Below are 26,225 nucleotides of genomic sequence, written 5' to 3'. Positions count from 1 at the left end.
TTCCAAGGTCCCTGCCTTTGGGCCCCCCACCTCCCACCACCCCCAAATTCACTCATGAAGGACTTGTTAAATACCTTTTCTCCTTCTACTGGTCCCTACAGTGGAAACACTTTTTCCCCACCAACCCTACCAATCAGACTCAACCAAAGACCAAAGTTGAACCCTGCCTGACTCAATTCACTCCTTCATCCAACCATGATCCACCCCCACTGCCCCCAAACCGCTCCCTTTAACTTTCCAGAATTTCTTAACCTCAAACCTTGACTCACCATCATTTCCCAAATCCCTCAAATTGCAAACTAGCTGTGGTGTGCGTACTGTAAGACGTTCGGTACACACACCATCAGATTATTTGACTTGTCGCTCTAACGAAGTAGGCGAGTGTCAGCAATATGCTTCGTGGTCTTATCGTGGCGTGTTTATCTTCTGCCGTTAGGTCAGACGATAGAAATGCCACTTGCACGCTTAGAGTAGCAGATTGACAGTGACCAACTTTAAACAGAACTTGATTAATTTTCACACACGTTTATTAAAATAATAACAACATAAAATTACTTAACTTGATTCTGGATGCTATTTACAACTGACAATCGGAAGTTCCTTTGGTATTGGTACGTTAATCTTATTCACATATCTCTGATACTTGACAAAGTGTCTATACATTTCTCTTCATGGCTATGTACAGGAATATGATAATCTTATTAGGCGCAGACTGAAACTTGACTATAGACTGGTACAGACAAATGCAGACTAAGGCAGACTAATGCAGACTGATTAATCAGAGGTCTGTACACTCGTTATAATACCTCGCGCGTTCAGGTATCACTGCGCGAGTGTGATCCGGGAGGAGAAAGGTTCTACGTTAGCAGCAATCTCATTGGCTGCATTACATATTAATATGCGGATCGGTGGAAGCAGAATTTGGTCCATCTCTAAGACAGCGCAATCTCATAGTGCGGAGACGGACGAGCGCTGCTCCTGCGCTGTTCTGCTTAGCGGGGCGCGCTCTAGTGGGAAAGTTGTGTACGCGCTGACTACGCAGAACTATGTACACAACACCAGCCTTACATCTGCAGAAAGAATTGCAATCCACCACCTAAAAACTGATCATAATCTTATAGTCCTACCTGTTGACAAAGGCTTCACCACTGTTGTTTTGAACTGCAAGGAGTACCTGGCAGAAGGACTCCGCCAGCTGTCAGATTCATCCACCTACAAACCCTGCCACAGTGACCCAGTTCCATAAATCCAGCAGGATCTCCTGTCCCTCTACAAATCCTTAGGCCCATCTGAAAACCTCTCCCCGCAGTCCATCTCTCTCTTCACCCAACCACTCCCCACACTCCTACCTTCTACATGCTTCCTAAAGTTCATAAACCCAACCACCCAGGACACACCATTGTGGCCCATTACTGTGCCCCCACTAAGAGAACCTCTGTTCTACTAGACCAACACCTTCAGCCTGTTAACTGCAACCTACCCTCCTATATGAAAGACCAACCATTTCCTATACCTACTCTCCACAGTTCCTGTTCCTTTACCACTTGGTGTCCTGCTCATCGTTATTTATGCCGTCTCCCTTGACACTGACATCCCTAATGCCATGGCCGTACTGTTGTTGAACTCTACCCTTCCCATTTTATCCGACAGATTCCAAACCAACAATGTCCTTCCTAATCACCATGATCAACTATATCCTCATCCACAATTACTTCTCCTTTGAAGGCGTTACATTCATATAGATCTTGGGTATGGCTATGTCATTCGCATGACACCATCCTATGACAACCTATTCTTGGGCGGGCCATCTAGAGGAATCCTTCCTAAACGCTTATAATCCCAAATCCCTCACCTGGTTCAGATTCATTGACGACATCTTCATGATCTGGATCAAGGGTGAGGACACCCTATCCCAGATTCTTCCAGAATAGCAGCACCATCTCTCCCATTTGCTTCACTGGGTCCTACTCAACACACTTTCCTTGATGTTGGCCTCCACCTCATAGATAGCTACATCAGTAACTCTGCCCATATAAAACCTACCAAACACCAGCAATACCTCCACTTTGACAGCTATCCACATTCCTTACCAAGAAGTTCTTTCCATACAGCATAGTTACCTGTGGCCATCACATCTGTAGTGACAAGCGGTCTCTCATGGAATACAATGGAATACACTAAGGGTCACACTGAGGCATTCAGAGACAATAATTATCCTCCCAACCTTGTACAAAAACAGATCTCCCTTTGTTATCTCCTCCCAATCACACACCACATCCCAAAGTCCCACCATCCGACAACAGATGAGCATTCTTCTTGTGACTCAGTACCGCCCAGGACTGGAGCAACTGAATTCATTCTCCAGCAGGGTTTCTAGTGCCTCTCATCATGCTCTCAAATGAAGAATGACCTACCCACTATCATTTCCACCACCCCTCCCGCAATGGTAATCCGCAGCCCACCAAACCTACACAATATCATCATCCATCCGTCCACAACTCTTGCTCCCAACCTCTTGCCTCTTGGCTCATATCCCTGTAGTAGAGCTAGGTGCAAGACCTGTCCCATACATCCTCCCACCATCACCTCCAGTCCGGTCACAAATATCACTTATCCCATCGAAGGCATGGCTACCTTTGAAACCAGTCACGTGATCTGCTAACTGTGCCATGCCAGACAAGTAGACATTGCTCTCAACAAAACCTGCAGGTTGATCACAGGTTGCTTAAGACCTACCCCAACTGATAAGCTCTACTGCCTGGCTGGAATAGCGCCACCATGGATACACAGAACAGTGGCTGCCAACAAGGAGAGACTGAAAGTGGAACAGGACAGTGCCCATCCACTGCACGGACATAATCCGCCGCAGCAATGGCTGAGATCGCGAAAAAGCTTCCTGAGAACATCCGAGAAGCTCACCATTTCACCAGAGAAGGCAAGGCTGGAGTTATGGAAGAAGTCGACGCCTCACCTGCAGATGCTGAAGAACTACCACCTGGACACAACGAGAACTGGCTGGTGTGGAAATCTTTAAACAGATTACGATCAGGAGTTGGACGATCCAGGGATAACCTGAAGAGATGGGGCTTCATAACAGAAGATACGTCCTGTGATTGTGGACAAGAACAAACCACAAGCCACATGCTCCAGTGCCTTTTGTGCCCTACACCCTGCACGAAGATTGATCTCCTGCAAGCCACTCCAAGCGACTTGGAGGTTGCAAATTAAAGTGCTGGCAGGTCGATAGACACACAAACAAACACAAACATACACACAAAATTCAAGCTTTCGCAACCAACGGTTGCTTCGTCAGGAAAGAGGGAAGGAGAGGGGAAGATGAAAGGATGGAGGTTTTAAGGGAGAGGCTAAGGGGTCATTCCAATCCCGGGAGCGGAAAGACATACCTTAGGGGGAAAAAAGGACAGGTATACACTCGCGCGCGCGCGCGCGCGCGCGCACGCACGCACACACACACACACACACACACACACACACACACATATATATATATATATATATATATATATATATATATATCCATCGGCACATACACAGACACAGACCTGCGGAAATGTCTGCTTGTGTCTGTGTATGTGCCGATGGATATATGTGTGTGTGCGAGTGTATACCTGTCCTTTTTTCCCCCGAAGGTATGTCTTTCCGCTCCCGGGATTGGAATGACTCCTAAGCCTCTCCCATAAAACCCACATCCTCTTATCTTCCCCTCTCCTTCCCTCTTTCCTGACGAAGCAACCGTTGGTTGCGAAAGCTTGATTTTTGTGTTTTAGTTTGTGTTTGTTTGTGTGTCTATTGACCTACCAGCACTTTCGTTTGGTAAGTCACATCATCTTTGTTTTTAGATATATTTTTCCACGTGGAATGTGTCTTTCCGCCGTCCACCTAACCTTCGTAACCTCTTAGTTCATCCCTATGAAATCTCCAAACCACCTTCCCTACCCTCTGGCTCCTACCCTTGTAACCGCCCCCGGTGTAAAACCTGTCCCATGCACCCTCCAAACCACCACCTACTCCAGTCCTGTAACCCGGAAGGTGTACACGATCAAAGGCAGAGCCACGTGTGAAAGCACACACATGATTTACCAACTGACCTGCCTACACTGTGAAGCTTTCTATGTGGGAATGACCAGCAACAAAATGTCCATTCGCTTGAAAGGACACAGGCAGACAGTGTTAGTTGGTAATGAGGATCACCCTGTGGCTAAACATGCCTTGGTGCACAGCCAGCACATCTTGGCACAGTGTTACACCGTCCGGGTTATCTGGATACTTCCCACTAACACCAACCTGTCAGAACTCTGGAGATGGGAACTTGCCCTTCAGTATATCCTCTCTTCTCGTTATCTGTCAGGCCTCAATCTCAGCTAATTTCAATTTGCCACCGCTCATACCTCACCTGTCTTTCAACAACATCTTTGCCTCAACTTCCGCCTCGACTGACATCTCTGCCCAAATGTCTGCTTGTGTCTGTGTATGTGCGGATGGATATGTGTGTGTGTGCGAGTGTATACCTGTCCTTTTTCCCCCCAAGGTAAGTCTTTCCGCTCCCGGGATTGGAATGACTCCTTACCCTCTCCCTTAAAACCCACATCCTTTCGTCTTTCCCTATCCTTCCCTCTTTCCTAATGAAGCAACAGTTTGTTGTGAAAAAATATATAAACAAAGATGATGTGACTTACCAAATGAAAGTGCTGGCAGGTCGACAGACACACAAACGAACACAAACATACACACAAAATTCAAGCTTTCGCAACAAACTGTTGCCTCATCAGGAAAGAGGGATATATATATATATATATATATATATATATATATATATATATATATATAAACAAAGATGATGTGACTTACCAAACGAAAGTGCTGGCAGGTCAATAGACACACAAACAAACACACAAAATTCAAGCTTTCACAACAAACTGTTGCCTCATCAGGAAAGAGGGAAGGAGAGGGAAAGACGAAAGGATTTGGGTTTTAAGGGAGTGGGTAAGGAGTCATTCCAATCCCGGGAGCGGAAAGACTTACCTTAGGGGGAAAAAAGGACGGGTATACACTCGCACACACACACATATCCATCCACGCATATACAGACACAAGCAGACATACACTCCTGGAAATGGAAAAAAGAACACATTGACACCGGTGTGTCAGACCCACCATACTTGCTCCGGACACTGCGAGAGGGCTGTACAAGCAATTATCACACGCACGGCACAGCGGACACACCAGGAACCGCGGTGTTGGCCTTCGAATGGCGCTAGCTGCGCAGCATTTGTGCACCGCCGCCGGCAGTGTCAGCCAGTTTGCCGTGGCATACGGAGCTCCATCGCAGTCTTTAACACTGGTAGCATGCCGCGACAGCGTGGACGTGAACCGTATGTGCAGTTGACGGACTTTGAGCGAGGGCGTATAGTGGGCATGCGGGAGGCCGGGTGGACGTACCGCCGAATTGCTCAACACGTGGGGCGTGAGGTCTCCATAGTACATCGATGTTGTCGCCAGTGGTCGGCGGAAGGTGCATGTGCCCGTCGACCTGGGACCGGACCGCAGCGACGCACGGATGCACGCCAAGACTGTAGGATCCTACGCAGTGCCGTAGGGGACCGCACCGCCACTTCCCAGCAAATTAGGGACACTGTTGCTCCTGGGGTATCGGCGAGGACCATTCGCAACCGTCTCCATGAAGCTGGGCTACGGTCCCGCACACCGTTAGGCCGTCTTCCGCTCACGCCCCAACATCGTGCAGCCCGCCTCCAGTGGTGTCGCGACAGGCGTGAATGGAGGGACGAATGGAGACGTGTCGTCTTCAGCGATGAGAGTCGCTTCTGCCTTGGTGCCAATGATGGTCGTATGCGTGTTTGGCGCCGTGCAGGTGAGCGCCACAATCAGGACTGCATACGACCGAGGCACACAGGGCCAACACCCGGCATCATGGTGTGGGGAGCGATCTCCTACACTAGCCGTACACCACTGGAGATCGTCGAGGGGACACTGAATAGTGCACGGTACATCCAAACCGTCATCGAACCCATCGTTCTACCATTCCTAGACCGGCAAGGGAACTTGCTGTTCCAACAGGACAATGCACGTCCGCATGTATCCTGTGCCACCCAGCGTGCTCTAGAAGGTGTAAGTCAACTACCCTGGCCAGCAAGATCTCCGGATCTGTCCCCCATTGAGCATGTTTGGGACTGGATGAAGCGTCGTCTCACGCGGTCTGCACGTCCAGCACGAACGCTGGTCCAACTGAGGCGCCAGGTGGAAATGGCATGGCATGCCGTTCCACAGGACTACATCCAGCACCTCTACGATCGTCTCCATGGGAGAATAGCAGCCTGCATTGCTGCGAAAGGTGGATATACACTGTACTAGTGCCGACATTGTGCATGCTCTGTTGCCTGTGTCTATGTGCCTGTGGTTCTGTCAGTGTGATCATGTGATGTATCTGACCCCAGGAATGTGTCAATAAAGTTTCCCCTTCCTGGGACAATGAATTCACGGTGTTCTTATTTCAATTTCCAGGAGTGTATATACCGAAAGCGCTGGCACGTCGATAGACACACAAACAAACACAAACATACACACAAAATTCAAGCTTTCGCAACAAACTGTTGACTTAACAAAAGCTTGAATTTTGTGTGTATGTTTGTGTTTGTTTGTGTGTCTATCGACGTGCCAGCGCCTTCGTTTGCTAAGTCACATCATCTTTGTTTTTAGATATTTTTCCCACGTGGAATGTTTCCCTAGGGAAACATTCCACGTAGGAAAAATATATCTAAAAACAAAGATGATGTGACTTACCAAATGAAAGTGCTGGCAGGTCGATAGACACACAAACAAACACAAACAAACACAAACATACACACAAAATTCAAGCTTTCGCAACAAACTGTTGCCTCATCAGGAAAGAGGGAAGGAGAGGGAAAGACGAAAGGATGTGGGTTTTAAGGGAGAGGGTAAGGAGTCATTCCAATCCCGGGAGCGGAAAGACTTACCTTAGGGGGAAAAAAGGACGGGTATACACTCGCACACACACACATATCCATCCACACATATACAGACACAAGCAGACATATTTAAAGAAAGCTTGAATTTTGTGTGTATGCTTGTGTTTGTTTGTGTGTCTATCGACGTGCCAGTGCTTTCGTTTGGTAAGTCACATCATCTTTGTTTTTAGATATATTTTTCCCACGTGGAATGTTTCCCTCTATATATATATATATATATATATATATATATATATATATAAAGAAAGATGATGAGACTTACCAAACAAAAGCGCTGGCAGGTCGATAGACACACAAACAAACACAAATATACACACAAAATTCAAGCTTTCGCAACAAACTGTTGCCTCATCAGGAAAGAGGGAAGGAGAGGGAAAGACAAAAGGATGTGGGTTTTAAGGGAGAGGGTAAGGAGTCATTCCAATCCCGGGAGCGGAAAGACTTACCTTAGGGGGAAAAAAGGACAGGTATACACTCGCACACACACACATATCCATCCACACATACAGACACAAGCAGACATATTTAAAGACAAAAACTGTTATATATATATATATATATATATATATATATATAGAGAGAGAGAGAGAGAGAGAGAGAGAGAGAGAGAGAGAGAGACCGTGGGGGTGGGGGGGGGGGGTGGGGGGGGGGGGGAACATTCCACGTGGGAAAATTATATCTAAAAACAAAGATGATGCTTGTGTCTGTATATGTGTGGATGGATATGTGTGCGTGTGTGTGCGCGAGTGTATACCCGTCCTTTTTTCCCCGTAAGGTAAGTCTTTCCGTTCCCGGGATTGGAATGACTCCTTACCCTCTCCCTTAAAACCCACATCCTTTTGTCTTTCCCTCTCCTTCCCTCTTTCCTGATGAGGCAACAGTTTGTTGCGAAAGCTTGAATTTTGTGTGTATGTTTGTGTTTGTTTGTGTGTCTATCGACCTGCCAACGCTTTCGTTTGGCAAGTCACATCATCTTTGTTTTTTATATAATATATATATCAGCCATTAGTTGATAAAACTTTTTAAAATATAAATGATTTTTTGTTCTTTCTGTATCTTTTCTTCAACTAAAGGCAGAAGTTGACGTTTTTACATACAATGTTAAAATAACACTCAACCAACTGCACCAATAAAGACAGCCCAAGAAAAATTCTCATGAAGGTCAATACCATGATTATGCTGCTGGAACACAATATTTTTTTTTAATCAGTGAAGCCATTAAAGAACAGAAAGCTTGAATAGAGAGATAGAGAGAGTGTGAGTGTGTGAATGAGTGTGTGTGTGTGTGTGTGTGTGTGTGTGTGTGTGTGTGAAAGTAAAGTAACATGATGGGAGAAGCAAGGAGGACACAAAAGGCAGACTAACACAGTCAAAGAGGGTATTCCTGGCCAAAAGAAGTTCATCAGTATCAAACATTGGTCTTCATTTGAGGAAGAAATTTCTGAGAATGTCCGTTTGGAGTATAGCATTGTATTGTAGTGAAACACACACTGTGAGAAAACCAGAATAGAAGAGAATCAAAATCGTTTGCGAAGTGGTGCTACAGGAGGATATTGAAAAGTAAGTGAATTGGTGAGGAGAAAAATATGTGGAAAGCGCTGACTTGAAGAAGGGACAGGATAATTAAGGTATCAGTGGATAGCTTCCATGGTACTAGAGCAACAGTCAGCAAGCCACGGACAAGAGCTGTATGCCTTTTCCTTATGGCCCACAGATATTTTATGAATAAGAGTCTTATCATTTACAATTATTTTAATTTTGCATCAAATCTGAATTTCAAGTATCAATGACGACATCTGCTGTCTGTGCACCACCAGTGCCGGTTGATAAAGCGAAACGAGTTATTGTGCATCCACGGCACTGTAGGAAACTAACAATTATTTCGTTTTCAACAATGGAAACACCAGGATGGAACATAACAATATTATGAAAAGGATAGTTGCTACTCACCATATATCGGAGATGATGAGTCGCACGTAGACACAACAAAAAGATTTTCAGAAAATGAGCTTATGGCCAACAAGGCCTTCATCAGATACAGAAAACAAACACACTCACAAATGTGACCTCAATCACTGGCTACTGACGCTACATTGCAAGCAGTTGCGCATGATGGGAGACACAACTGGTGGTGGTGGTGGGGGGGGGGGGGGTGATAAGGAGAAATCTGGGGCAGGGAGGGGGAGGGATAACAGGGTAGGGGTGGGGGGATGGTGAGGTGCTGCTTGTGGGAGCACATAGGCACAAGGAGGAGAGAGGGTAGGGCAGCTAGGTACAACCGGGAGATCAAATGGAGGCCCGTGGGGGGAGGGGGGGAGGGGTTCGCAGAAAAGGATAGAGAGTGCATTGATGGAACAAAAGATTGTGTTGAGCTGTAATTGGAACAGAGAAGGGGCTAGAGGGTGAGGACAATGACTAAAAAAGGCTGAGGCTAGGAGGGTTATGGGAACGTAGGATGTATTGCAGAAAGTTCTCACCTGCACAGTTCAGAAAAGCTGGCATTGGTGGTAACGATCCAAATGAAAAGGCGGTGAAGCAGTCATTGAAACAAAAAATGTCGTGTTGGGCGGTGTGCTCAGTAATGGGGGTGGTCCAGCTGTTTCTACACCACAGTTTGTAGATTGCCATTCATGTGGCCAGACAGCTTGTTGATCATCATGCCCACATAGCAGGAAGCACAGTGGTTGCAGTTTAGTTTGTAGATTATTATTATTCTCGAATCAGAAATGTACAAATTTACAGTAGCCATACACATCAATATATATATATATATATATATATATATATATATATATATATATATATATATATATATATATATATATATATAAAGAAAGATGATGAGACTTACCAAACAATAGCGCTGGCAGGTCGATAGACACACAAACAAACACAAATATACACACAAAATTCAAGCTTTCGCAACAAACTGTTGCCTCATCAGGAAAGAGGGGAAGGAGAGGGAAAGACGAAAGACGAAAGGATGTGGGTTTTAAGGGAGAGGATAAGGAGTCATTCCAATCCCGGGAGCGGAAAGACTTACCTTAGGGGGAAAAAAGGACAGGTATACACTCGCACACACACACATATCCATCCACACATACAGGCACAAGCAGACATATTTAAATATGTCTGCTTGTGCCTGTATGTGTGGATGGATATGTGTGTGTGTGCGAGTGTATACCTGTCCTTTTTTCCCCCTAAGGTAAGTCTTTCCGCTCCTGGGATTGGAATGACTCCTTACCCTCTCCCTTAAAACCCACATCCTTTCGTCTTTCCCTCTCCTTCCCTCTTTCCTGATGAGGCAACAGTTTGTTGCGAAAGCTTGAATTTTGTGTGTATATTTGTGTTTGTTTGTGTGTCTATCGACCTGCCAGCGCTTTTGTTTGGTAAGTCTCATCATCTTTCTTTTTAGATATATATATATATATATATATATATATATATATATATATATATATATATATATATATATATATAGGGAAACATTCCACGTGGGAAATATATATCTAAAAACAAAGATGATGTGACTTACCGAACGAAAGCGCTGGCAGGTCGATAGACACACACACAAACACAAACACACACACAAAATTCAAGCTTTTGCAACAAACTGTTGCCTCATCAGGAAAGAGGGGAAGGAGAGGGAAAGACGAAAGGATGTGGGTTTTAAGGGAGAGGGTAAGGAGTCATTCCAATCCCGGGAGCGGAAAGACTTACCTTGGGGGGAAAAAGGACAGGTATACACTCGCGCACACACACACACATATCCATCCGCACATACACAGACACAAGCAAACATTTGGGCAGAGATGTCAGTCAAGGCGGAAGTTGAGGCAAAGATGTTGTTGAAAGACAGGTGAGGTATGAGCGGCGGCAAATTGAAATTAGCTGAGATTGAGGCCTGACGGATAAAGAGAAGAGAGGATATACTGAAGGGCAAGTTCCCATCTCCAGAGTTCTGACAGGTTGGTGTTAGTGGGAAGTATCCAGATAACCCGGACGGTGTAACACTGTGCCAAGATGTGCTGGCTGTGCACCAAGGCATGTTTAGCCACAGGGTGATCCTCATTACCAACTAACACTGTCTGCCTGTGTCCTTTCAAGCGAATGGACAGTTTGTTGCTGGCCATTCCCACATAGAAAGCTTCACAGTGTAGTCAGGTCAGTTGGTAAATCACGTGGGTGCTTTCACACGTGGCTCTGCCTTTGATCGTGTACACCTTCCGGGTTACAGGACTGGAGTAGGTGGTGGTTTGGAGGGTGCATGGGACAGGTGTTACACCGGGGGCGGTTACAAGGGTAGGAGCCAGAGGGTAGGGAAGGTGGTTTGGAGATTTCATAGGGATGAACTAAGAGGTTACGAAGGTTAGGTGGACGGCGGAAAGACACTCTTGGTGGAGTGGGGAGGATTTCATGAAGGATGGATCTCATGAGCTCCCCTAATTTCAAGTTGCCGCCGCTCATACCTCACCTGTCTTTCAACAAGATCTTTGGCTCTTTACTTCCGCCTCGACTGACGTCTCTGCCAAAACTTTTTGCCTTTACAAATGTCTGCTTGTGTCTGTGTATGTGCGGATGGATATGCGTGTGTGTGCGAGTGTATACCTGTCCTTTTTTCCCCGTAAGGTAAGTCTTTCCGCTCCCGGGATTGGAATGACTCCTTACCCTCTGCCTTAAAACCCACATCCTTTCGTGTTTCCCTCTCCTTCCCTGTTTCCTAATGAAGCAACAGTTTGTTGTGAAAGCTTGAATTTCGTGTGTATGTTTGTGTTTGTTTGTGTTTCTATCGACCTGGCAGCACTTTCGTTCGGTACGTCACATCACCTTTGTTTTTAGATATATTTTTCCTACATGGAATGTTTCCCTCTATATATATATATATATATATATATATATATATATATATATATATATATAGAGAGAGAGAGAGAGAGAGAGAGAGGGGGGGGGGGGGGGGGGGGGGGGACATTCCACGTGGGAAAAATATATCTGGAAACAAAGATGATGCTTGTGTCTGTATATGTGTGGATGGATATGTGTGTGTGTGCGCGCGCGCGAGTGTATACCCGTCCTTTTTTCCCCGTAAGGTAAGTCTTTCCGCTCCCGGGATTGGAATGACTCCTTACCCTCTCCCTTAAAACCCACATCCTTTCGTCTTTCCCTCTCCTTCCCTCTTTCCTGACGAAGCAACCGTTGGTTGTGAAAGCTAGAATTTTGTGTGTATGTTTGTGTTTGTTTGTGTGTCTATTGACCTGCCAGTGCTTTATGTGGGAGGGAGACACCTTTAAATATTTTTCTTTTTTATTGAAAAACTCGGGAAACTTGGTTTGCTCTTTCCCGCCAGGATAATTAGGATAATGAATTGACAGTAGTTGTCACTACAGCTTGTTGATATTGGCAAGAGCTGGTTCATCTACACTGGAGGAAGAAAAATACACTGATGCAAAAAAATAATTACTGTCGAGTAATGAAATTTTGGGAATATCTTTTTCTAGTTAATAAATGTAAGAATTAACTTTGCAAAACACATGTCAATGCAAGCAGGAGATTTCAAATGTGAAATACTGGTACATTAATAAGGTTGTAACATTCCAAACATTGAATGCAAGCATGCAAATGTGCATGCATTGTGTTGTAAGGTGCCAGATGTCAGTTGTGGGATGCAGTCGGTGGCTGTTGCACTTCATTGGTCAATACACAATTAATGCTGGTTGTGGATGATGCTTGAGTTGTCATCCAATGATGTCACATATGTGTTTGATTGGAGACAAATCTGGTGATTGAACAGGACAAGGCAACATATCGACACTCTGGAGAGCATGTTGGGTTACAGCAGCGGTATGTGGGTGAGCACTATCCTATTGGAAAACATTCCCTGGGGTGCTGTTCATGAATGGCAGCATAACAAGTTGAATCACCAGATTGACATACAGATTTGCAGTCAGGGTGTGTGGAATAAACACAAGAGTGCTCAAGTTTTCATACAAAATAACACCCCAGATTATAACTCCACATGTAGGTCCAGTGTGTGAAACACAGAGAAAGGTTGATTGCAGGTCCTCAACTGGACTCCTAACCAACACACATTCATCACTTCCACTGAGATAGAGCTAGCTTTCATCAGGGAAAACAACAGACCTTCACCCTGCTCTCCAATGAGCTCTCGCTGGACACCACTGTCGTCACAAATGGCATTGGTTTAGGGTCAGTGGAATGCATGTTACAGGGCATCCAACTCAGAGCTGTCCTTGAAGTAACCAATTTGTAACAGTTCACTGTGTCATTGTGGTGCCAACCGCTGCTCAAATTACTGTTGCAGATGCAGTATGATATGCCAGAGCCATACACTGAACACAGCTCGGCAGTGGTACTTGGCTGCCTCCAGGCATCTAGCGACTGTACATTCTCATGACCAGCGCTGCTAACAGTCATGTACAGTGGCTACAGTCCTGCCAAGTCATTATGCAATATCACAGAATGGATAGCCTGCTTCTTGTAGCTCTATTACAAGACCTCATTCAAAATCACTGAGGTGTTGATAATGGCATCTTTGTTACCTTAAGGTCTTTCTTGACCAACATCAACTCACCAGATCCGATCTCAAAAATAACTAATGCTCTTAATCTTTGCAGCATTTATTTAAAGGAAACCTGATTTGCATCCTCATAGTGGTGCTACTAATGGCTGATGGGCACCTCATAATGGTGCTGTTAATGGCTGATATGCATCCTCATAGTAGTTCTACTAGTGCCACTCTTATGAGACTGATGCAAAATTTGAATAGTGAATAGACATCATCCTTCAGATGTAACACACTTTTTGCAAGTTGCAACTTTTTTCCATCAGTGTATACCTAAGTAGGTGATTTCCTTGAACAGCAGTGCACACAGCAGTTATAATTGACAATGTGACTGAGTCAACATGGGATCATACAGTGGTCATCTGCTGTGGAGCTTCACATTCAACAATGTGTGCTGAACTGTGAACTCCAAACACATTTGCCTGCACCAACACTGTCAGCCACAGATCACTGTCTGTTCTGCTTCACAGATTGGACAAGCCACCAAACTCCCTATTCTGTGATGAGGTGTGGACATCCAACACCTTATTGCCCACGCATGGTTCATCACCCTTCATCTAGTTTCTGTAGATGCTCACAACAGTAGTACGCAAACAACTGACCAGCTCCGCCGCTTCTGAGATGCTCATTTTCAGGTGCTGAACCATAATAACCTTCCCTTTGTTGAAGCTGCCTGTATGTTGTTGTTTCCCTTCTGAAATACGTACGGGTTGTTTCAGGAGAAATAGTGAATACTTTAAGAGGTGGTAGTACAGATTGATTCAAATAAATCATTCCGTATAATATTTGTCCAATTGTTATTGGTTACAGAGCTACAACTGTTAGAGTTTAACCCAAACACTCGCAGAAAATGTTAAACAAAGGCAAATGATGAAGTTCGAAGCTGATTTTCATAAATTCCACCTCTCACTTCAGCCCACTTTCAACAGGGTGTACACGCCCCGGGAAATGTGGGAAAAACCTGGGAATTTTTTCATCCAGGAGAAACACGGCTATTTTTTAGAATTCTGGGAATTTTTCAGTGTTTTAGTTTTCAATTGAATTTTGTAATTTTGACTGCTTACAACTGACAGTCTAACAAAGAATGTTATTCTAATATTCATTGTATTTGTTCATAGTTACTCAGCAGCTTGGTGCAATGATCACTTTATACATGTTAAAGCCATGCGTAAAGTTCGTGAAGTTCGTCAGCAACTGAAAGATATATTAGAACAACAAAAAATTGAAGTTGTTTCTTGTGGAACAGACTGGGATATAATAAGGAAATGCATTTGCTCAGGTAATTAAATCTGTTGAACAAAATCATTAAAGCTAGATGTTTCCATTTTCTATTTGAAAGTAAGATGTTATAATAATTTATTTCCAGCATATTTCCACCAGGCAGCAAGACTTAAAGGCATTGGTGAATATGTAAATTGTCGTACAGGAATGCCTTGCCATTTGCATCCAACATCAGCTTTATTTGGAATGGGTTTTACACCAGATTATGTAGTTTACCATGAACTTATTATGACTGCAAAGGTATGTCATTTCAGTAAAAATAATCTTACCTGTTATGTAATTGTTCTTGTCTTCTGTATACCCAGCTTAACATGTTAATGCATCAATGAAAATAACGAATCTTCAATTTTTGAAATATATTGTAAGTGGATAGTTAAACAATCTACTCACCAAGCAGCAGCAGTAGAACACACACATATACAGATTAAGGAAATTTGCAAGCCGAGCCAGTGGCTCCTCCTCCTTGCAGAAAGGCCGAGGGGGAAGAGAGAGGGATGAAGAAAAGGACTAGCAGGTTTTAGGAAATGCAGAGAGCTCGGAAAAGCCACCCAGAACCCCAGGTCAGGGGAGACTCAATGGACGGGATGAGAAAGAAAATCTTTTCCTTCTCATCCCGGCTGGTAAGCCTACCCTGACCCGACATTCTGAGCAACTTTCCCAAACTCCCTCGTATTATAAGACAAAAACAACTCGTGACCACAATGAACCATAGTTTATTCTTCTCCCACATACATGCCGACAACAGTTGAGAATATATACAAACAATGCAAGGACTGATTCAAACAATTGCTGACAATAAGTACGAACACAATACGAGAACAAGTGCCACTGATCTGAGCTTATAAAGGCAAGGGCTCTGTTAGATGGTGCGGCAGAGCTGTGCCGAGTGCACAAGTCGTGTGGTACACTGCAGGCAGGCCCCGGTGGCTGGAATGCATAGATGCCGGTGGCAAGATATTCAAAATGTAGCATGCCGATGGCATAGTGCTGCAGCTCATATCAAAGTCTTATATACAGTGTCATAACACCCCAACCTCCTTTGGGAAAGGCCATTTCGCAGATGTGGGCATTGGGGTAACTGTTGAAACATTGGTGGTCTCTGTGATGGACACGGTAGGTGATGGCAGCACCGGAGGGAGATTCTGAGTTGGAACCAGTGAGTATAGGAGGCAAGTGGCATAGCCATGTACACGCACAGTGGCTGCTCCCCTGCAAAGCACCGTAAGAGAGGATCAGTGCCAACGATGCCGATTGCATCGCATTGTCCGGTTCATCAATGTGGTGGAACTGCGCTGACAATGAAGGCTCAGGCTGCTCAGTCTGGAGGCCCTGGGGACACTGGCGTTCAAGAACTCAAAGGCGCTGGCCCAACCGGTGACAGAATTACAGACGGTGGTGAAGTATCTTGGGAAGACTCGGCAACAGGCGAGGAGAAGCAGTAGGTAGTGATATCCACAAAGAGTGCGAGTCCACCCCCATAGGAGGGACATGCACTGAGGGAGGAGGTGGATGTGAGAGCTGCAGATCCACGTCTCACGCTTTTGCACGAGGACTCACACCGTCACGCAGCCGCACACCGGTGCATACCACGCAGATGCAGCAGCCTCAACAGCTGTGGTCTGTTGCCAGGATCCACTTCAGATGGCAGTCGAATTCCCAGGCATAGACTGGGGAGCCTGGAGTGAACCGTTACAAGCCTGCATCAACAGTCATTGGTGGGGGCATGAGCAGATTCAGGATATGTGCCTGGTGACCAAGGAGTGTCTCCACTGGACTGCAAGCCCCCTGTGGCCTACATTTGTAGGAAGTCAAGAAGCATGTCAAGGCATTGTCTTTCTATGAGTTCTGCTTTGCTGTTAGATTGGGGGTAAAAATGAGGAGCACTCTCATGGCAAATGTCTTGACAGGCGTAGAAATCGTGGAAGGCCTGAGGCACAAACTGTGGATCGTTATCTGTCAAAAGTGTATAAGGCACTCCTTCAATAGAAAAAATTTCAGATGGGGCATGAATTATAGCTGTGGCTGACATTGAAGGACAGTGGATAATCTATAGAACCATAGAGAAAGCATCAACATTGAATCCCATGGATGCTGCAGAGCGGGCCACGGAGAGTGTGTCACATATGACGTCACCTGTTGAGTAGCACACTGAGAGCAGGCAGCGACAAGATGTATGATTTCATCATCGATGCCAGACCAAAACAGGTGCCTATTGATCCTACAACTTGGTACACGAGACCTCCAGTGTTTCTGATGTGGGAGCTGAAGCACGTCCCACTATAGGGCAGCCGGGATCACAATCATAGGTACCGGGATCACAACCATAGGTAACAGCCCGTCCATAATGAAGAGTACTCCATCAGATACTCAAAGGCAGTGATTTAAGGCAAAATAGTTACGCAAAGTACCAAAAATCCAGAGGCCTGCCCAGCCAACTGTGCTGAATAAAGTGAACAACTTGACACAAAATCAAATCGACAATGACAGCCACTGCCATCCAACAGCCCTTGATAACAAACCCTTCCACTGTACATTGCACTTTCAACATCTAAGTGAAAACAAAGGAGTTCATCCTGATCAAAATATCTAGCCGCAACAGAAGCTGAGACAGTGGGTCAGCATTGGCATTCCACACAATAGGCTGAAAATGTATTTCAAAGGTTTAGTGAGACAGAAAGAAAGCCCAGTGTTGGAGATAATATGTTGCTTTGTCAGGCAATGAAGCAGAAGGATTAAACACCGAAACCAAGGAATTTTGGTCTGTAATGAGGTGGAACTTAGGTCTATACAAGAACACATGAAAATTTTTGAGGGTGTAGACAATAGCAAGTGTTTACTTTTCAACTTAGGAGTAGCACTGCTGAATGGAGTTGAGCATTTTTGGTACTTGCGTTTTCGGACACACGGAACCATCCTCATATCAATGTGTGAGAACGGCCCTGAGTCCGTACAGAGAGGTGTCCATAGCCAAAACTAGGTAGTGGCCAGGATGGAAAGTAGCCAAACAATCAGCAGAATGTAATTTAGATTTCAAAAGTGTGAATGTACACTCACAGGCCAATATCCATTGAAGAGGAATGTTCTTGTGAAGCAATGCTTGCAGGGGATGACCCAAAGCAGGATGGACCAATGCAGTCACATCAGGGATAATAAGCAATTTTACCTGAATGTCCTTGGAGTTCTTTGAAATTTGTAGGGTGAGTCTGAGCTGTGACTTTGGCGACATCATGACGTAAAGGCCTGTTACCATTCTGAGAAACTTCAAACCCCAAATACACAAAGAATGGATGAAAAAAATGCATGACTTGGCCCAGTTGCATTTCAATCCCGCAGTATGTAAGACTGTGAACAAGGTGCAGAAGTTACGTAAATGCTCTTCCTTTGGTGTGCCCATCACAACAATGTTCATCAAGGTAGTTGATGCATCCCAAAACAGGTGTCGCCAGCTGTTCCAAAAAAAAATGCTGAAAAATCAACAGAGCACTAGCCATACCAATCAGGAGGTGCTGATATTGGTTATACCCCAAAGGTCGTGTTAATCACAAGGAGCCGTTTAGAATCCTCATTGAACAGATCATGTAGAAAGGCTTCAGGTAAATCATTTTTGAGAAAAACTGACCCCCTGCGTGTTTAACCAATACGTCATTTGGACAGGGCAAATTGGAAGGTGTCAATGATAGACTGAGCATTAACTGAAACTTTAAAGTCACCACAGAGGCAAAGCTGACCAGTTGGCTTTTTAATAGTCACAAGGAATATAGACAACTCACTTTAATGTGATAAACTGTATGAATCCTACAATGTCAGTCTGTTCAGTTCTGATTTCACTTGCTCACACAAAGGCTCTAGAATAAAGCATGTATATAAAAAATGCAGTCTTGATGTAGCTTTGTGGATAATATGGGCCACTAAATTAGTGGCACAAACTAACCCATCCGTGAAGAGAAACTAGAACTCAGACAATAGACAATGTAACAGCTGGTAAAGGACCTGGTCACAAATGAAGTGGACTATGTCCAGAATGGAAAACCAAAACATTAAGAGAATCCAGACAGGACAAATTCGCAATGTCAGCATCATCCACTACAAAAAAAGTCAAGGAATGAGCCACAGATCTATACATAGTGGGAGCCATAAATTGCCACAAAACTGGGATATGCTGCTTGTTGTAGCTCACCGAAGGTCAAATAACTGGAGACAAGGCTGTATATGCCAAATCCACCTGAGTTTGTGTGTCCAATAAATACATGGCTGCACACACATCTCCTCGTAGTCTGAGGACTTTGTCCATCACTCTCACTTTAGTAAACAGTTTATGTACTGTAAGCAATGGAAACGCACACTTAACATCCACGTTCTTACATGGTCTTCTTATTTTGAGAAAAATGTCTTCTGTATCACAAAGTCTTATACTTCAAATATTGTGAGGTCAACTACTGTGAGTATTGTGTATTACTATATGTAACCAAACAAGCTCTGTTGGTCAGTTCCATCATAATGTCAAAGGCTACTGGAGGGGGCTGGGAATGATGCACAGACACTATATGTCTTTCTTCTGACTGTTGTAAGTTGCCCATTGCTTAGGGCATGCGGTCCCGTCTTGTTTCACAAAACAGTATGGGCAAAATGGTGTGCAGAGTGCTGCCATTGCTGTGGCTGTTGTTTGGCACATTGCCTGTCCAGTGCAGTGCGGGGGCCGTGTTTGTGTGGCTGCCACATCATCCTCCCCCTGAAAACTGGCTGATTCCTGACAACGAGGAATAGGAGCCACTGTGGTGATGTCACAGCAAGCCTCAGTCTCATCACCAACAGCACGAGATACCTCAGAAGATTGAGCAATTTTTAACACTTCAACCAAAGATGGATTCTTGTACTGTATTGCATGTTGACACACCTCCGTGTCAGGAGCCGACTGAATGATGGTGTCACAGACCATAGAATCAGCATAGGAAACATGATGAGCATCAGTAACAAACTGATATTTGCGACTGAGGCCATGGAATTCGGCCACCCATGCCCGGTAGTGCCGGTGTGGCTGTTTACGACTACAGTAGATACCAGTGTGCACTGCAATGATGTGTGTGTGTTTATAGTGATAATTTGACAACCACTTGTGCATGTTGTTGAACGAAAGTGGTGCAGGCTAACTGGCAAAATGGCTGATAGATCTGGGGAGAAATCCAAGAAAGGAATAAAGCCTTACAGATGTTTGCATCAGTGATACCAAAAGTGAGGAAGCGTTGCCAGAGCTGCTTCTCATAAGCTTCACAGTCTTCAGCCACATTGCTGTAAGGCGGAAAGTGCGGCGGGTACACTGATGGTGTGGAAGCTTGTATAGGCACTGTGGCCAGCAAGTTCGAGGTAGCAACTGTAAGAGCCTTCTGCTGCTCGAGGAGAGATTGGAGCACTGCCTCTTTGGCCAGAAGAAGTGAAGCAACTACCAAATAGACTGAACAACTGGCAGTGGACACTACATGCATCACCAGTTGTGTTGTACTGCAAGATACAAACAACACCACAACCACAATGAACCAGAGTTTATTCTTCTTTCATATATAAGAAAACTGCAGTTGAGGACATAGACATAGACATAGAAACAATCTAGGTACTGATAAAAGCATTTGCTGACAATTAGTACGAACACAATATGAGAGCACGTGCCTGCTGCGCTGAGCTTATAGAAGTGAGGGCTCCGGTAGGCAGATCTTGTGCCATATGCACAAGACATGTGGCCAAACGCAGGCAGGCTCTGGTGGCCAGCTTGCACAGATGCCATTGATGGATTATTCAGAGCGTAGCGTGCTGGCGCCCTGGTACTGTAGTGTGTATCCAATTATTACATACAGAGTTATAGCATTTACTGTTTCCTAAGCCTCACCAGTTGTGTGTGTGTGTGTGTGTGTGTGTGTGTGTCTGTGTGTGTGCGTGCTCCTACTCCTTGGTTAAGTAGATTTTTTACCCATCTGGTCACATGATATTAACATGTTAATGATTTTATAAATAACTAGCAGTATGCTCCCTTTTGCTTCACTTTGAACCTATTTAACTTTAATCACACATTTTCATTAAGAAGTAAATGTTGATAACGGCATTGTGTTGTTTGTGCCAATTGTTAAGTGTATTATAATAAAAAGCTCTCTTCTATGCATCTCAGTGTGCTGTTCATTAATTTGGATAGTATTTCTTGTCTGTATAACCTTTTCTTTTACTAGACATTTTTTGCCCATCTTCAGGATTTTGATAGCAACTGAATTTCCCTATATTTGTGTGCATTGATTCTCAAACTACGTAGCCCATTCCCAATCTTGACAAATCATGATGCACAAGCCCCAAGAAACATTACCTTCAAGAGCTAACTTTCTCACTATTGATATTATTTTCTCATTATAAGTCTGAAATAAATTCAGTCACTTTTAACATTGATGCACTGCACACATAACCTGTGTAACATACTTTACAAATTAGTGGTGTACTTGGTCACATTTCCTGTAACCTTCACTCACCACAGCTTTTTGAATAACAGTCATCCACAGAAATTGATACTTCATAAGCTTTATCATCTCATATACCTGTAAGATTATTCATTTTCCTGCCAGAGTGTTTAACATGCATTTACATAAGACGCAAGAGATGCCATTATAAACTGTCTTGCAGCAGGCTATATTCTGCAGCAAATCGGTGATGGCATAAGTACTTTATTCATATTTTATGTCACCACAAACTCATTTCTGTTTTTAAAATTTTGCATCGTTACCTTGTTTTACAAATAATGGAAAGTTTACTGTGGAATAATAATAATAATAATAATAATAATGTTTTTGTTGTGGTCTTCAGTCCAGAGACTGGTTTGATGCAGCTCTCCATGCTACTCTATCCTGTGCAAGCTTCTTCATCTCCCAGTACCTACTGCAACCTACATCCTTCTGAATCTGTTTAGTGTATTCATCTCCTGGTCTCCCTCTACGATTTTTACCTTCCACGCTGCCCTCCAATACTAAACTGGTGACCCCTTGATGATGCCTCAGAATATGCCCTACCAACCGATCCCTTCATCTAGTCAAGTTGTACCACAAATTTCTCTTCTCTCCAATTCTATTCAATACCTCCTCATTAGTTATGTGATCTACCCATATAATCTTCAGCATTCTTCTGTAGCATCACATTTCGAAAGCTTCTATTCTCCTCTGGTCCAAACTATTTATCGTCCACGTTTCACTTTCATACATGGCTACACTCCATACAAATACTTTCAGAAACGACTTCCTGACACTTAAATCTACACTCAATGTTAACAAATTTCTCTTCTTCAGAAACGCTTTCCTTGCCATTGCCAGTCTACATTTTATATCCTCTCTACTTCGACCATCATCAGTTATTTTGCTCCCCAAATACAAAAACTCCTTTACTACTTTAAGTGTCTCATTTCCTAATCTAATTCCCGCAGCATCACCCGATTTAATTCGACTACATTCCATTATCCTCGTTTTGCTTCTGTTAACATTCGTCTTACATGCTCCTTTCAAGACACTGTCCATTCCATTCAGCTGCTCTTCCAGGCCCTTTGCTGTCTCTGACAGAATTACAATGTCATCGGCAAACCTCAAAGTTTTTATTTCTTCTCCATGGATTTTAATACCTACTCCAAAGTTTTCTTTTGTTTCCTTTACTGCTTGCTCAATATACAGATTGAATAACATCGGGGATAGGCTACAACCCTGTTTCACTCCCTTCCCAACCACTGCTTCCCTTTCATGCCCCTCGACTCTTATAACTGCCATCTGGTTTTTGTACAAATTGTAAATGGCCTTTCGCTCCCTGTATTTTACCCCTGCCACCTTCAGAATTTGAAAGTGAGTACTCTAGTCAACATTGTCAAAAGCTTTCTCTAAGTCTACAAATGCTAGAAACGTAGGTTTGCCTTTCCTTAATCAATTTTCTAAGCTAAGTCGTAGGGTCAGTATTGCCTTATGTGTTCCAACATTTGTATGAAATGCAAACTGATCTTTCCTGAGGTTGGCTTCTACCAGTTTTTCCATTCGTCTGTAAAGAATTGGTGTTAGTATTTTGCAGCCATGGCTTATTAAACTGATAGTTAGATAGTTTTCACGTCTGTCAACGCCTGCTTTCTTTGGGATTGGAATTATTATATTCTTCTTGAAGTCTGAGGGTATTTTGCCTGTCTCATACATCTTACTCACCAGATGGTAGAGTTTTGTCATGACTGGCTCTCCCAAGGCCATCAGTAGTTCTAATGGGATGTTGTCTACTCCCGGGGCCTTGTTTCGACTCAGGTCTTTCAGTGCTCTGTCAAACTCTTCACGCAGTATCATATCTCCTATTTCATCTTCATCTACATTCTCTTCCATTGCTATAATATTGTCCTCAAGAACATCCCGCTTGTATAGACCCTCTATATACTCCTTCCACCTTTCTGCTTTCCCTTCTTTGCTTATTACTGGATTTCCATATGAGCTCTTGATATTCATGCAAGTGGTTCTCTTTTCTCCAAAGATCTCTTTAATTTTCCTGTAGGCAGTATCTATCTTATCCCCTAGTCATATGCGCCTCTACATCCTTACATTTGTCATCTAACCATCCCTGCTTAGCCATTTTGCACTTCCTGTCACTCTCATTTTTGAGACGTTTGTATTCTTTTTTGCCTGCATCATTTACTGCATTTTTGTATTTTCTCCTTTCACCAATTAAATTCAATATTGCTTCTGTTACCCAAGGATTTCTATTAGCCCTCGTCTTTTTACCTACTTGATCGGTCACACAGCTTTAGGCTGTTGCCAATGGGCATCACTGTGGGGGTCCGGATGGGGGTTTGTCGGGGACAGCCAGCTCATCCCACGCATCACCTGATCGGACTACGGCTGTGGCTGCCCAGGATACTGCCCACATTGAGGCTGACCCCTCACCCGTGGTAGAGTGGGAGGTCATCTCGAGGTGTGGCAGGGGGCGAAAGACATTCCGGAGGACTGAACGGAAGGCCTCTCCAGTTTGTCTGACGAACCAATTACAGGCTCTGTCTCCAGCTGATACTGATCTTCGGCCGGACATGGCTGCTTGTCCTGTTCCAGAGGTTGCCCCTCAGTCTGCAAGACCCGGGCGGTCGCAGAGGGTGGGCTTACTGGTAGTTGGGAGCTCCAATGTCAGGTGCGTAATGGGGCTCCTTAGGAATATGGCAGCAAGGGGGGGGGGGGGGGGGGGAAGAAAACCAATGTGCACTCCGTGTGCATACCGGGGAGAATCATTCCAGATGTGGGAAGGGTCCTTCCGGATGCCATGAAGGGTACAGGGTGCACCCATCTCCTGGTGGTCACTCATGTCGGCACCAATGATGTGTGTCGCTATGGATCGGAGGAAATCCTCTCTGGCTTCCGGCAGCTATCTGATTTGGTGAAGACTGCCAGTCTTGCTAGCGGGATGCAAGCAGAGCTCACCATCTGCAGTGTCATCGACAGGACTGACTGCAGACCTTTGGTACAGAGCCGAGTGGAGAGTCTGAATCAGAGGTTGAGTTGGTTCTGCGACCGTGTGGGCTGCAGATTCCTCAACTTGCGACATAGGGTGGTGGGGTTTCGGGTTCTACTGGATAGGTCAGGAGTCCACTACACACAGCAGGTGGCTACACGGGAAGCAGAGCTTGTGTGGCGTGGACTGGGCGGTTTTTTAGGTTAGATGGCCTCGGGCAAGTACAGAAAGGGCAACAGCCTCAAAGGGTGTGGGGCAAAGTCAGGACATGCGGGGACCAAGCATCAATCGGTATCGTAATTGTAAACTGTCAAAGCTGCATTGTTAAAGTACTGGAACTTCAAGTGCTGATAGAAAGCACCGAAGCTGAAATCGTTGTAGGTACAGAAAGCTGTCCGAAGCCAGAGATAAATTCTGCCGAAATTTTGACAAAGGCACAGACGGTGTTTAGAAAGTATAGATTGCATGCAACCGGTGGTGGTGTGTTTGTCGCTGTTAGTAGTAGTTTATCCTGTAGTGAAGTAGAAGTGGATAGTTCCTGTGAATTATTATGGGTGGAGGTTATACTCAACAACCGAGCTAGGTTAATAATTGGCTCTTTTACCGACCTCCCGACTCAGCAGCATTAGTGGCAGAACAACTGAGAGAAAATCTGGAATACATTTCACATAAAATTTCTCAGCCTGTTGTAGTCTTAGGTGGAGATTTCAGTTTACCAGATATAGACTGGGACACTCAGATGTTTAGGATGGGTGGTAGAGACAGAGCATCGAGTGACATTATACTGAGTGCACCATCTGAAAATTACCTCGAGCAATTAAACAGAGGACCAACTCGTGGAGATAACATCTTGGACCTACTGATAAACAGACCCGAACTTTTCGACTCTGTAAGCGCAGAACAGGGAATCAGTGATCATAATGCCATTGCGGCATCCGTGAATGTGGAAGTAAATAGGAATATAAAAAAAGGGAGGAAGGTTTATCTGTTTAACAAGAGTAATAGGAGGCAGATTTCTGACTAACTAACAGATCAAAACGAAAATTTCTGTTCTGACACTGACACTGACAATGTTGAGTGTTTATGGAAAAAGTTCAAGGCAATCGTAAAATGTGTTTTAGACAGGTACATGCCGAGTAAAACTGTGAGGGACGGAAAAAACCCACCATGGTTCAACAACAAAGTTAGGAAACTACTGCGAAAGCAGAGAGAGCTTCACTGAAAGTTTAAACGCAGCCAAAACCTCTCACACAAACAAGCTAAATGATGTCAAAGTTAGCGTAAGGAGGGCTATGCGTGAAGCGTTCAGTGAATTCGAAAGTAAAATTCTATGTACCGACATGACATAAAATCCTAGGAAGTTCTGGTCTTATGTTAAATCAGTAAGTGGCTCGAAACAGCATATCCAGACACTCTGGGATGATGATGGCATTGAAACAGAGGATGACAGGCATAAAGCTGAAATACTAAATACCTTTTTCCAAAGCTGTTTCACAGATGAAGACAACACTGCAGTTACTTCTCTAAATCCTCGCACGAACGAAAAAATGGCTGACATCGAAATAAGTGTCCAAGGAATAGAAAAGCAACTGAAATCACTCGACAGAGGAAAGTCCACTGGAACTGATGGGATACCAATTCGATACTACACAGAGTACGCGAAAGAACTTGCCCCCCTTCTGACAGCCGTGTACCGCAAGTGGAACTGAAGGTTCCAAATGATTGGAAAAGAGCACAGGTAGTCCCGGTCTTCAAGAAGGGTCGTCAAGCAGATGCGCAAAACAATAGGCCTATATCTCTGATACCGATCTGTTGTAGAATTTTAGAACATGTTTTTGCTCGCGTATCATGTCATTTCT

General features: G+C 44.3%; 1 protein-coding gene across 1 annotated transcript in view; it reads left to right on the top strand.

Moving 5' to 3' along the window:
• The window catches only part of LOC126251448 (pre-mRNA-splicing factor ATP-dependent RNA helicase PRP16), a 197,771-nt gene that overhangs the window by 160,346 nt on the left and 11,200 nt on the right, over positions 1–26,225 (top strand). The window contains exons 18-19 of the mRNA XM_049951876.1: positions 14,727–14,887; positions 14,975–15,129. Of these exons, the coding sequence (XP_049807833.1) occupies positions 14,727–14,887; positions 14,975–15,129 (316 nt within the window). The remainder of the gene's footprint in view (positions 1–14,726; positions 14,888–14,974; positions 15,130–26,225) is intronic.

Source organism: Schistocerca nitens, chromosome 4 (assembly GCF_023898315.1).
Source record: "Schistocerca nitens isolate TAMUIC-IGC-003100 chromosome 4, iqSchNite1.1, whole genome shotgun sequence".
NCBI lineage: Eukaryota > Metazoa > Arthropoda > Insecta > Orthoptera > Acrididae > Schistocerca > Schistocerca nitens.
Note: the sequence above shows the minus strand (reverse complement) of the source record. Positions and strands in the feature narration are given on the sequence as shown.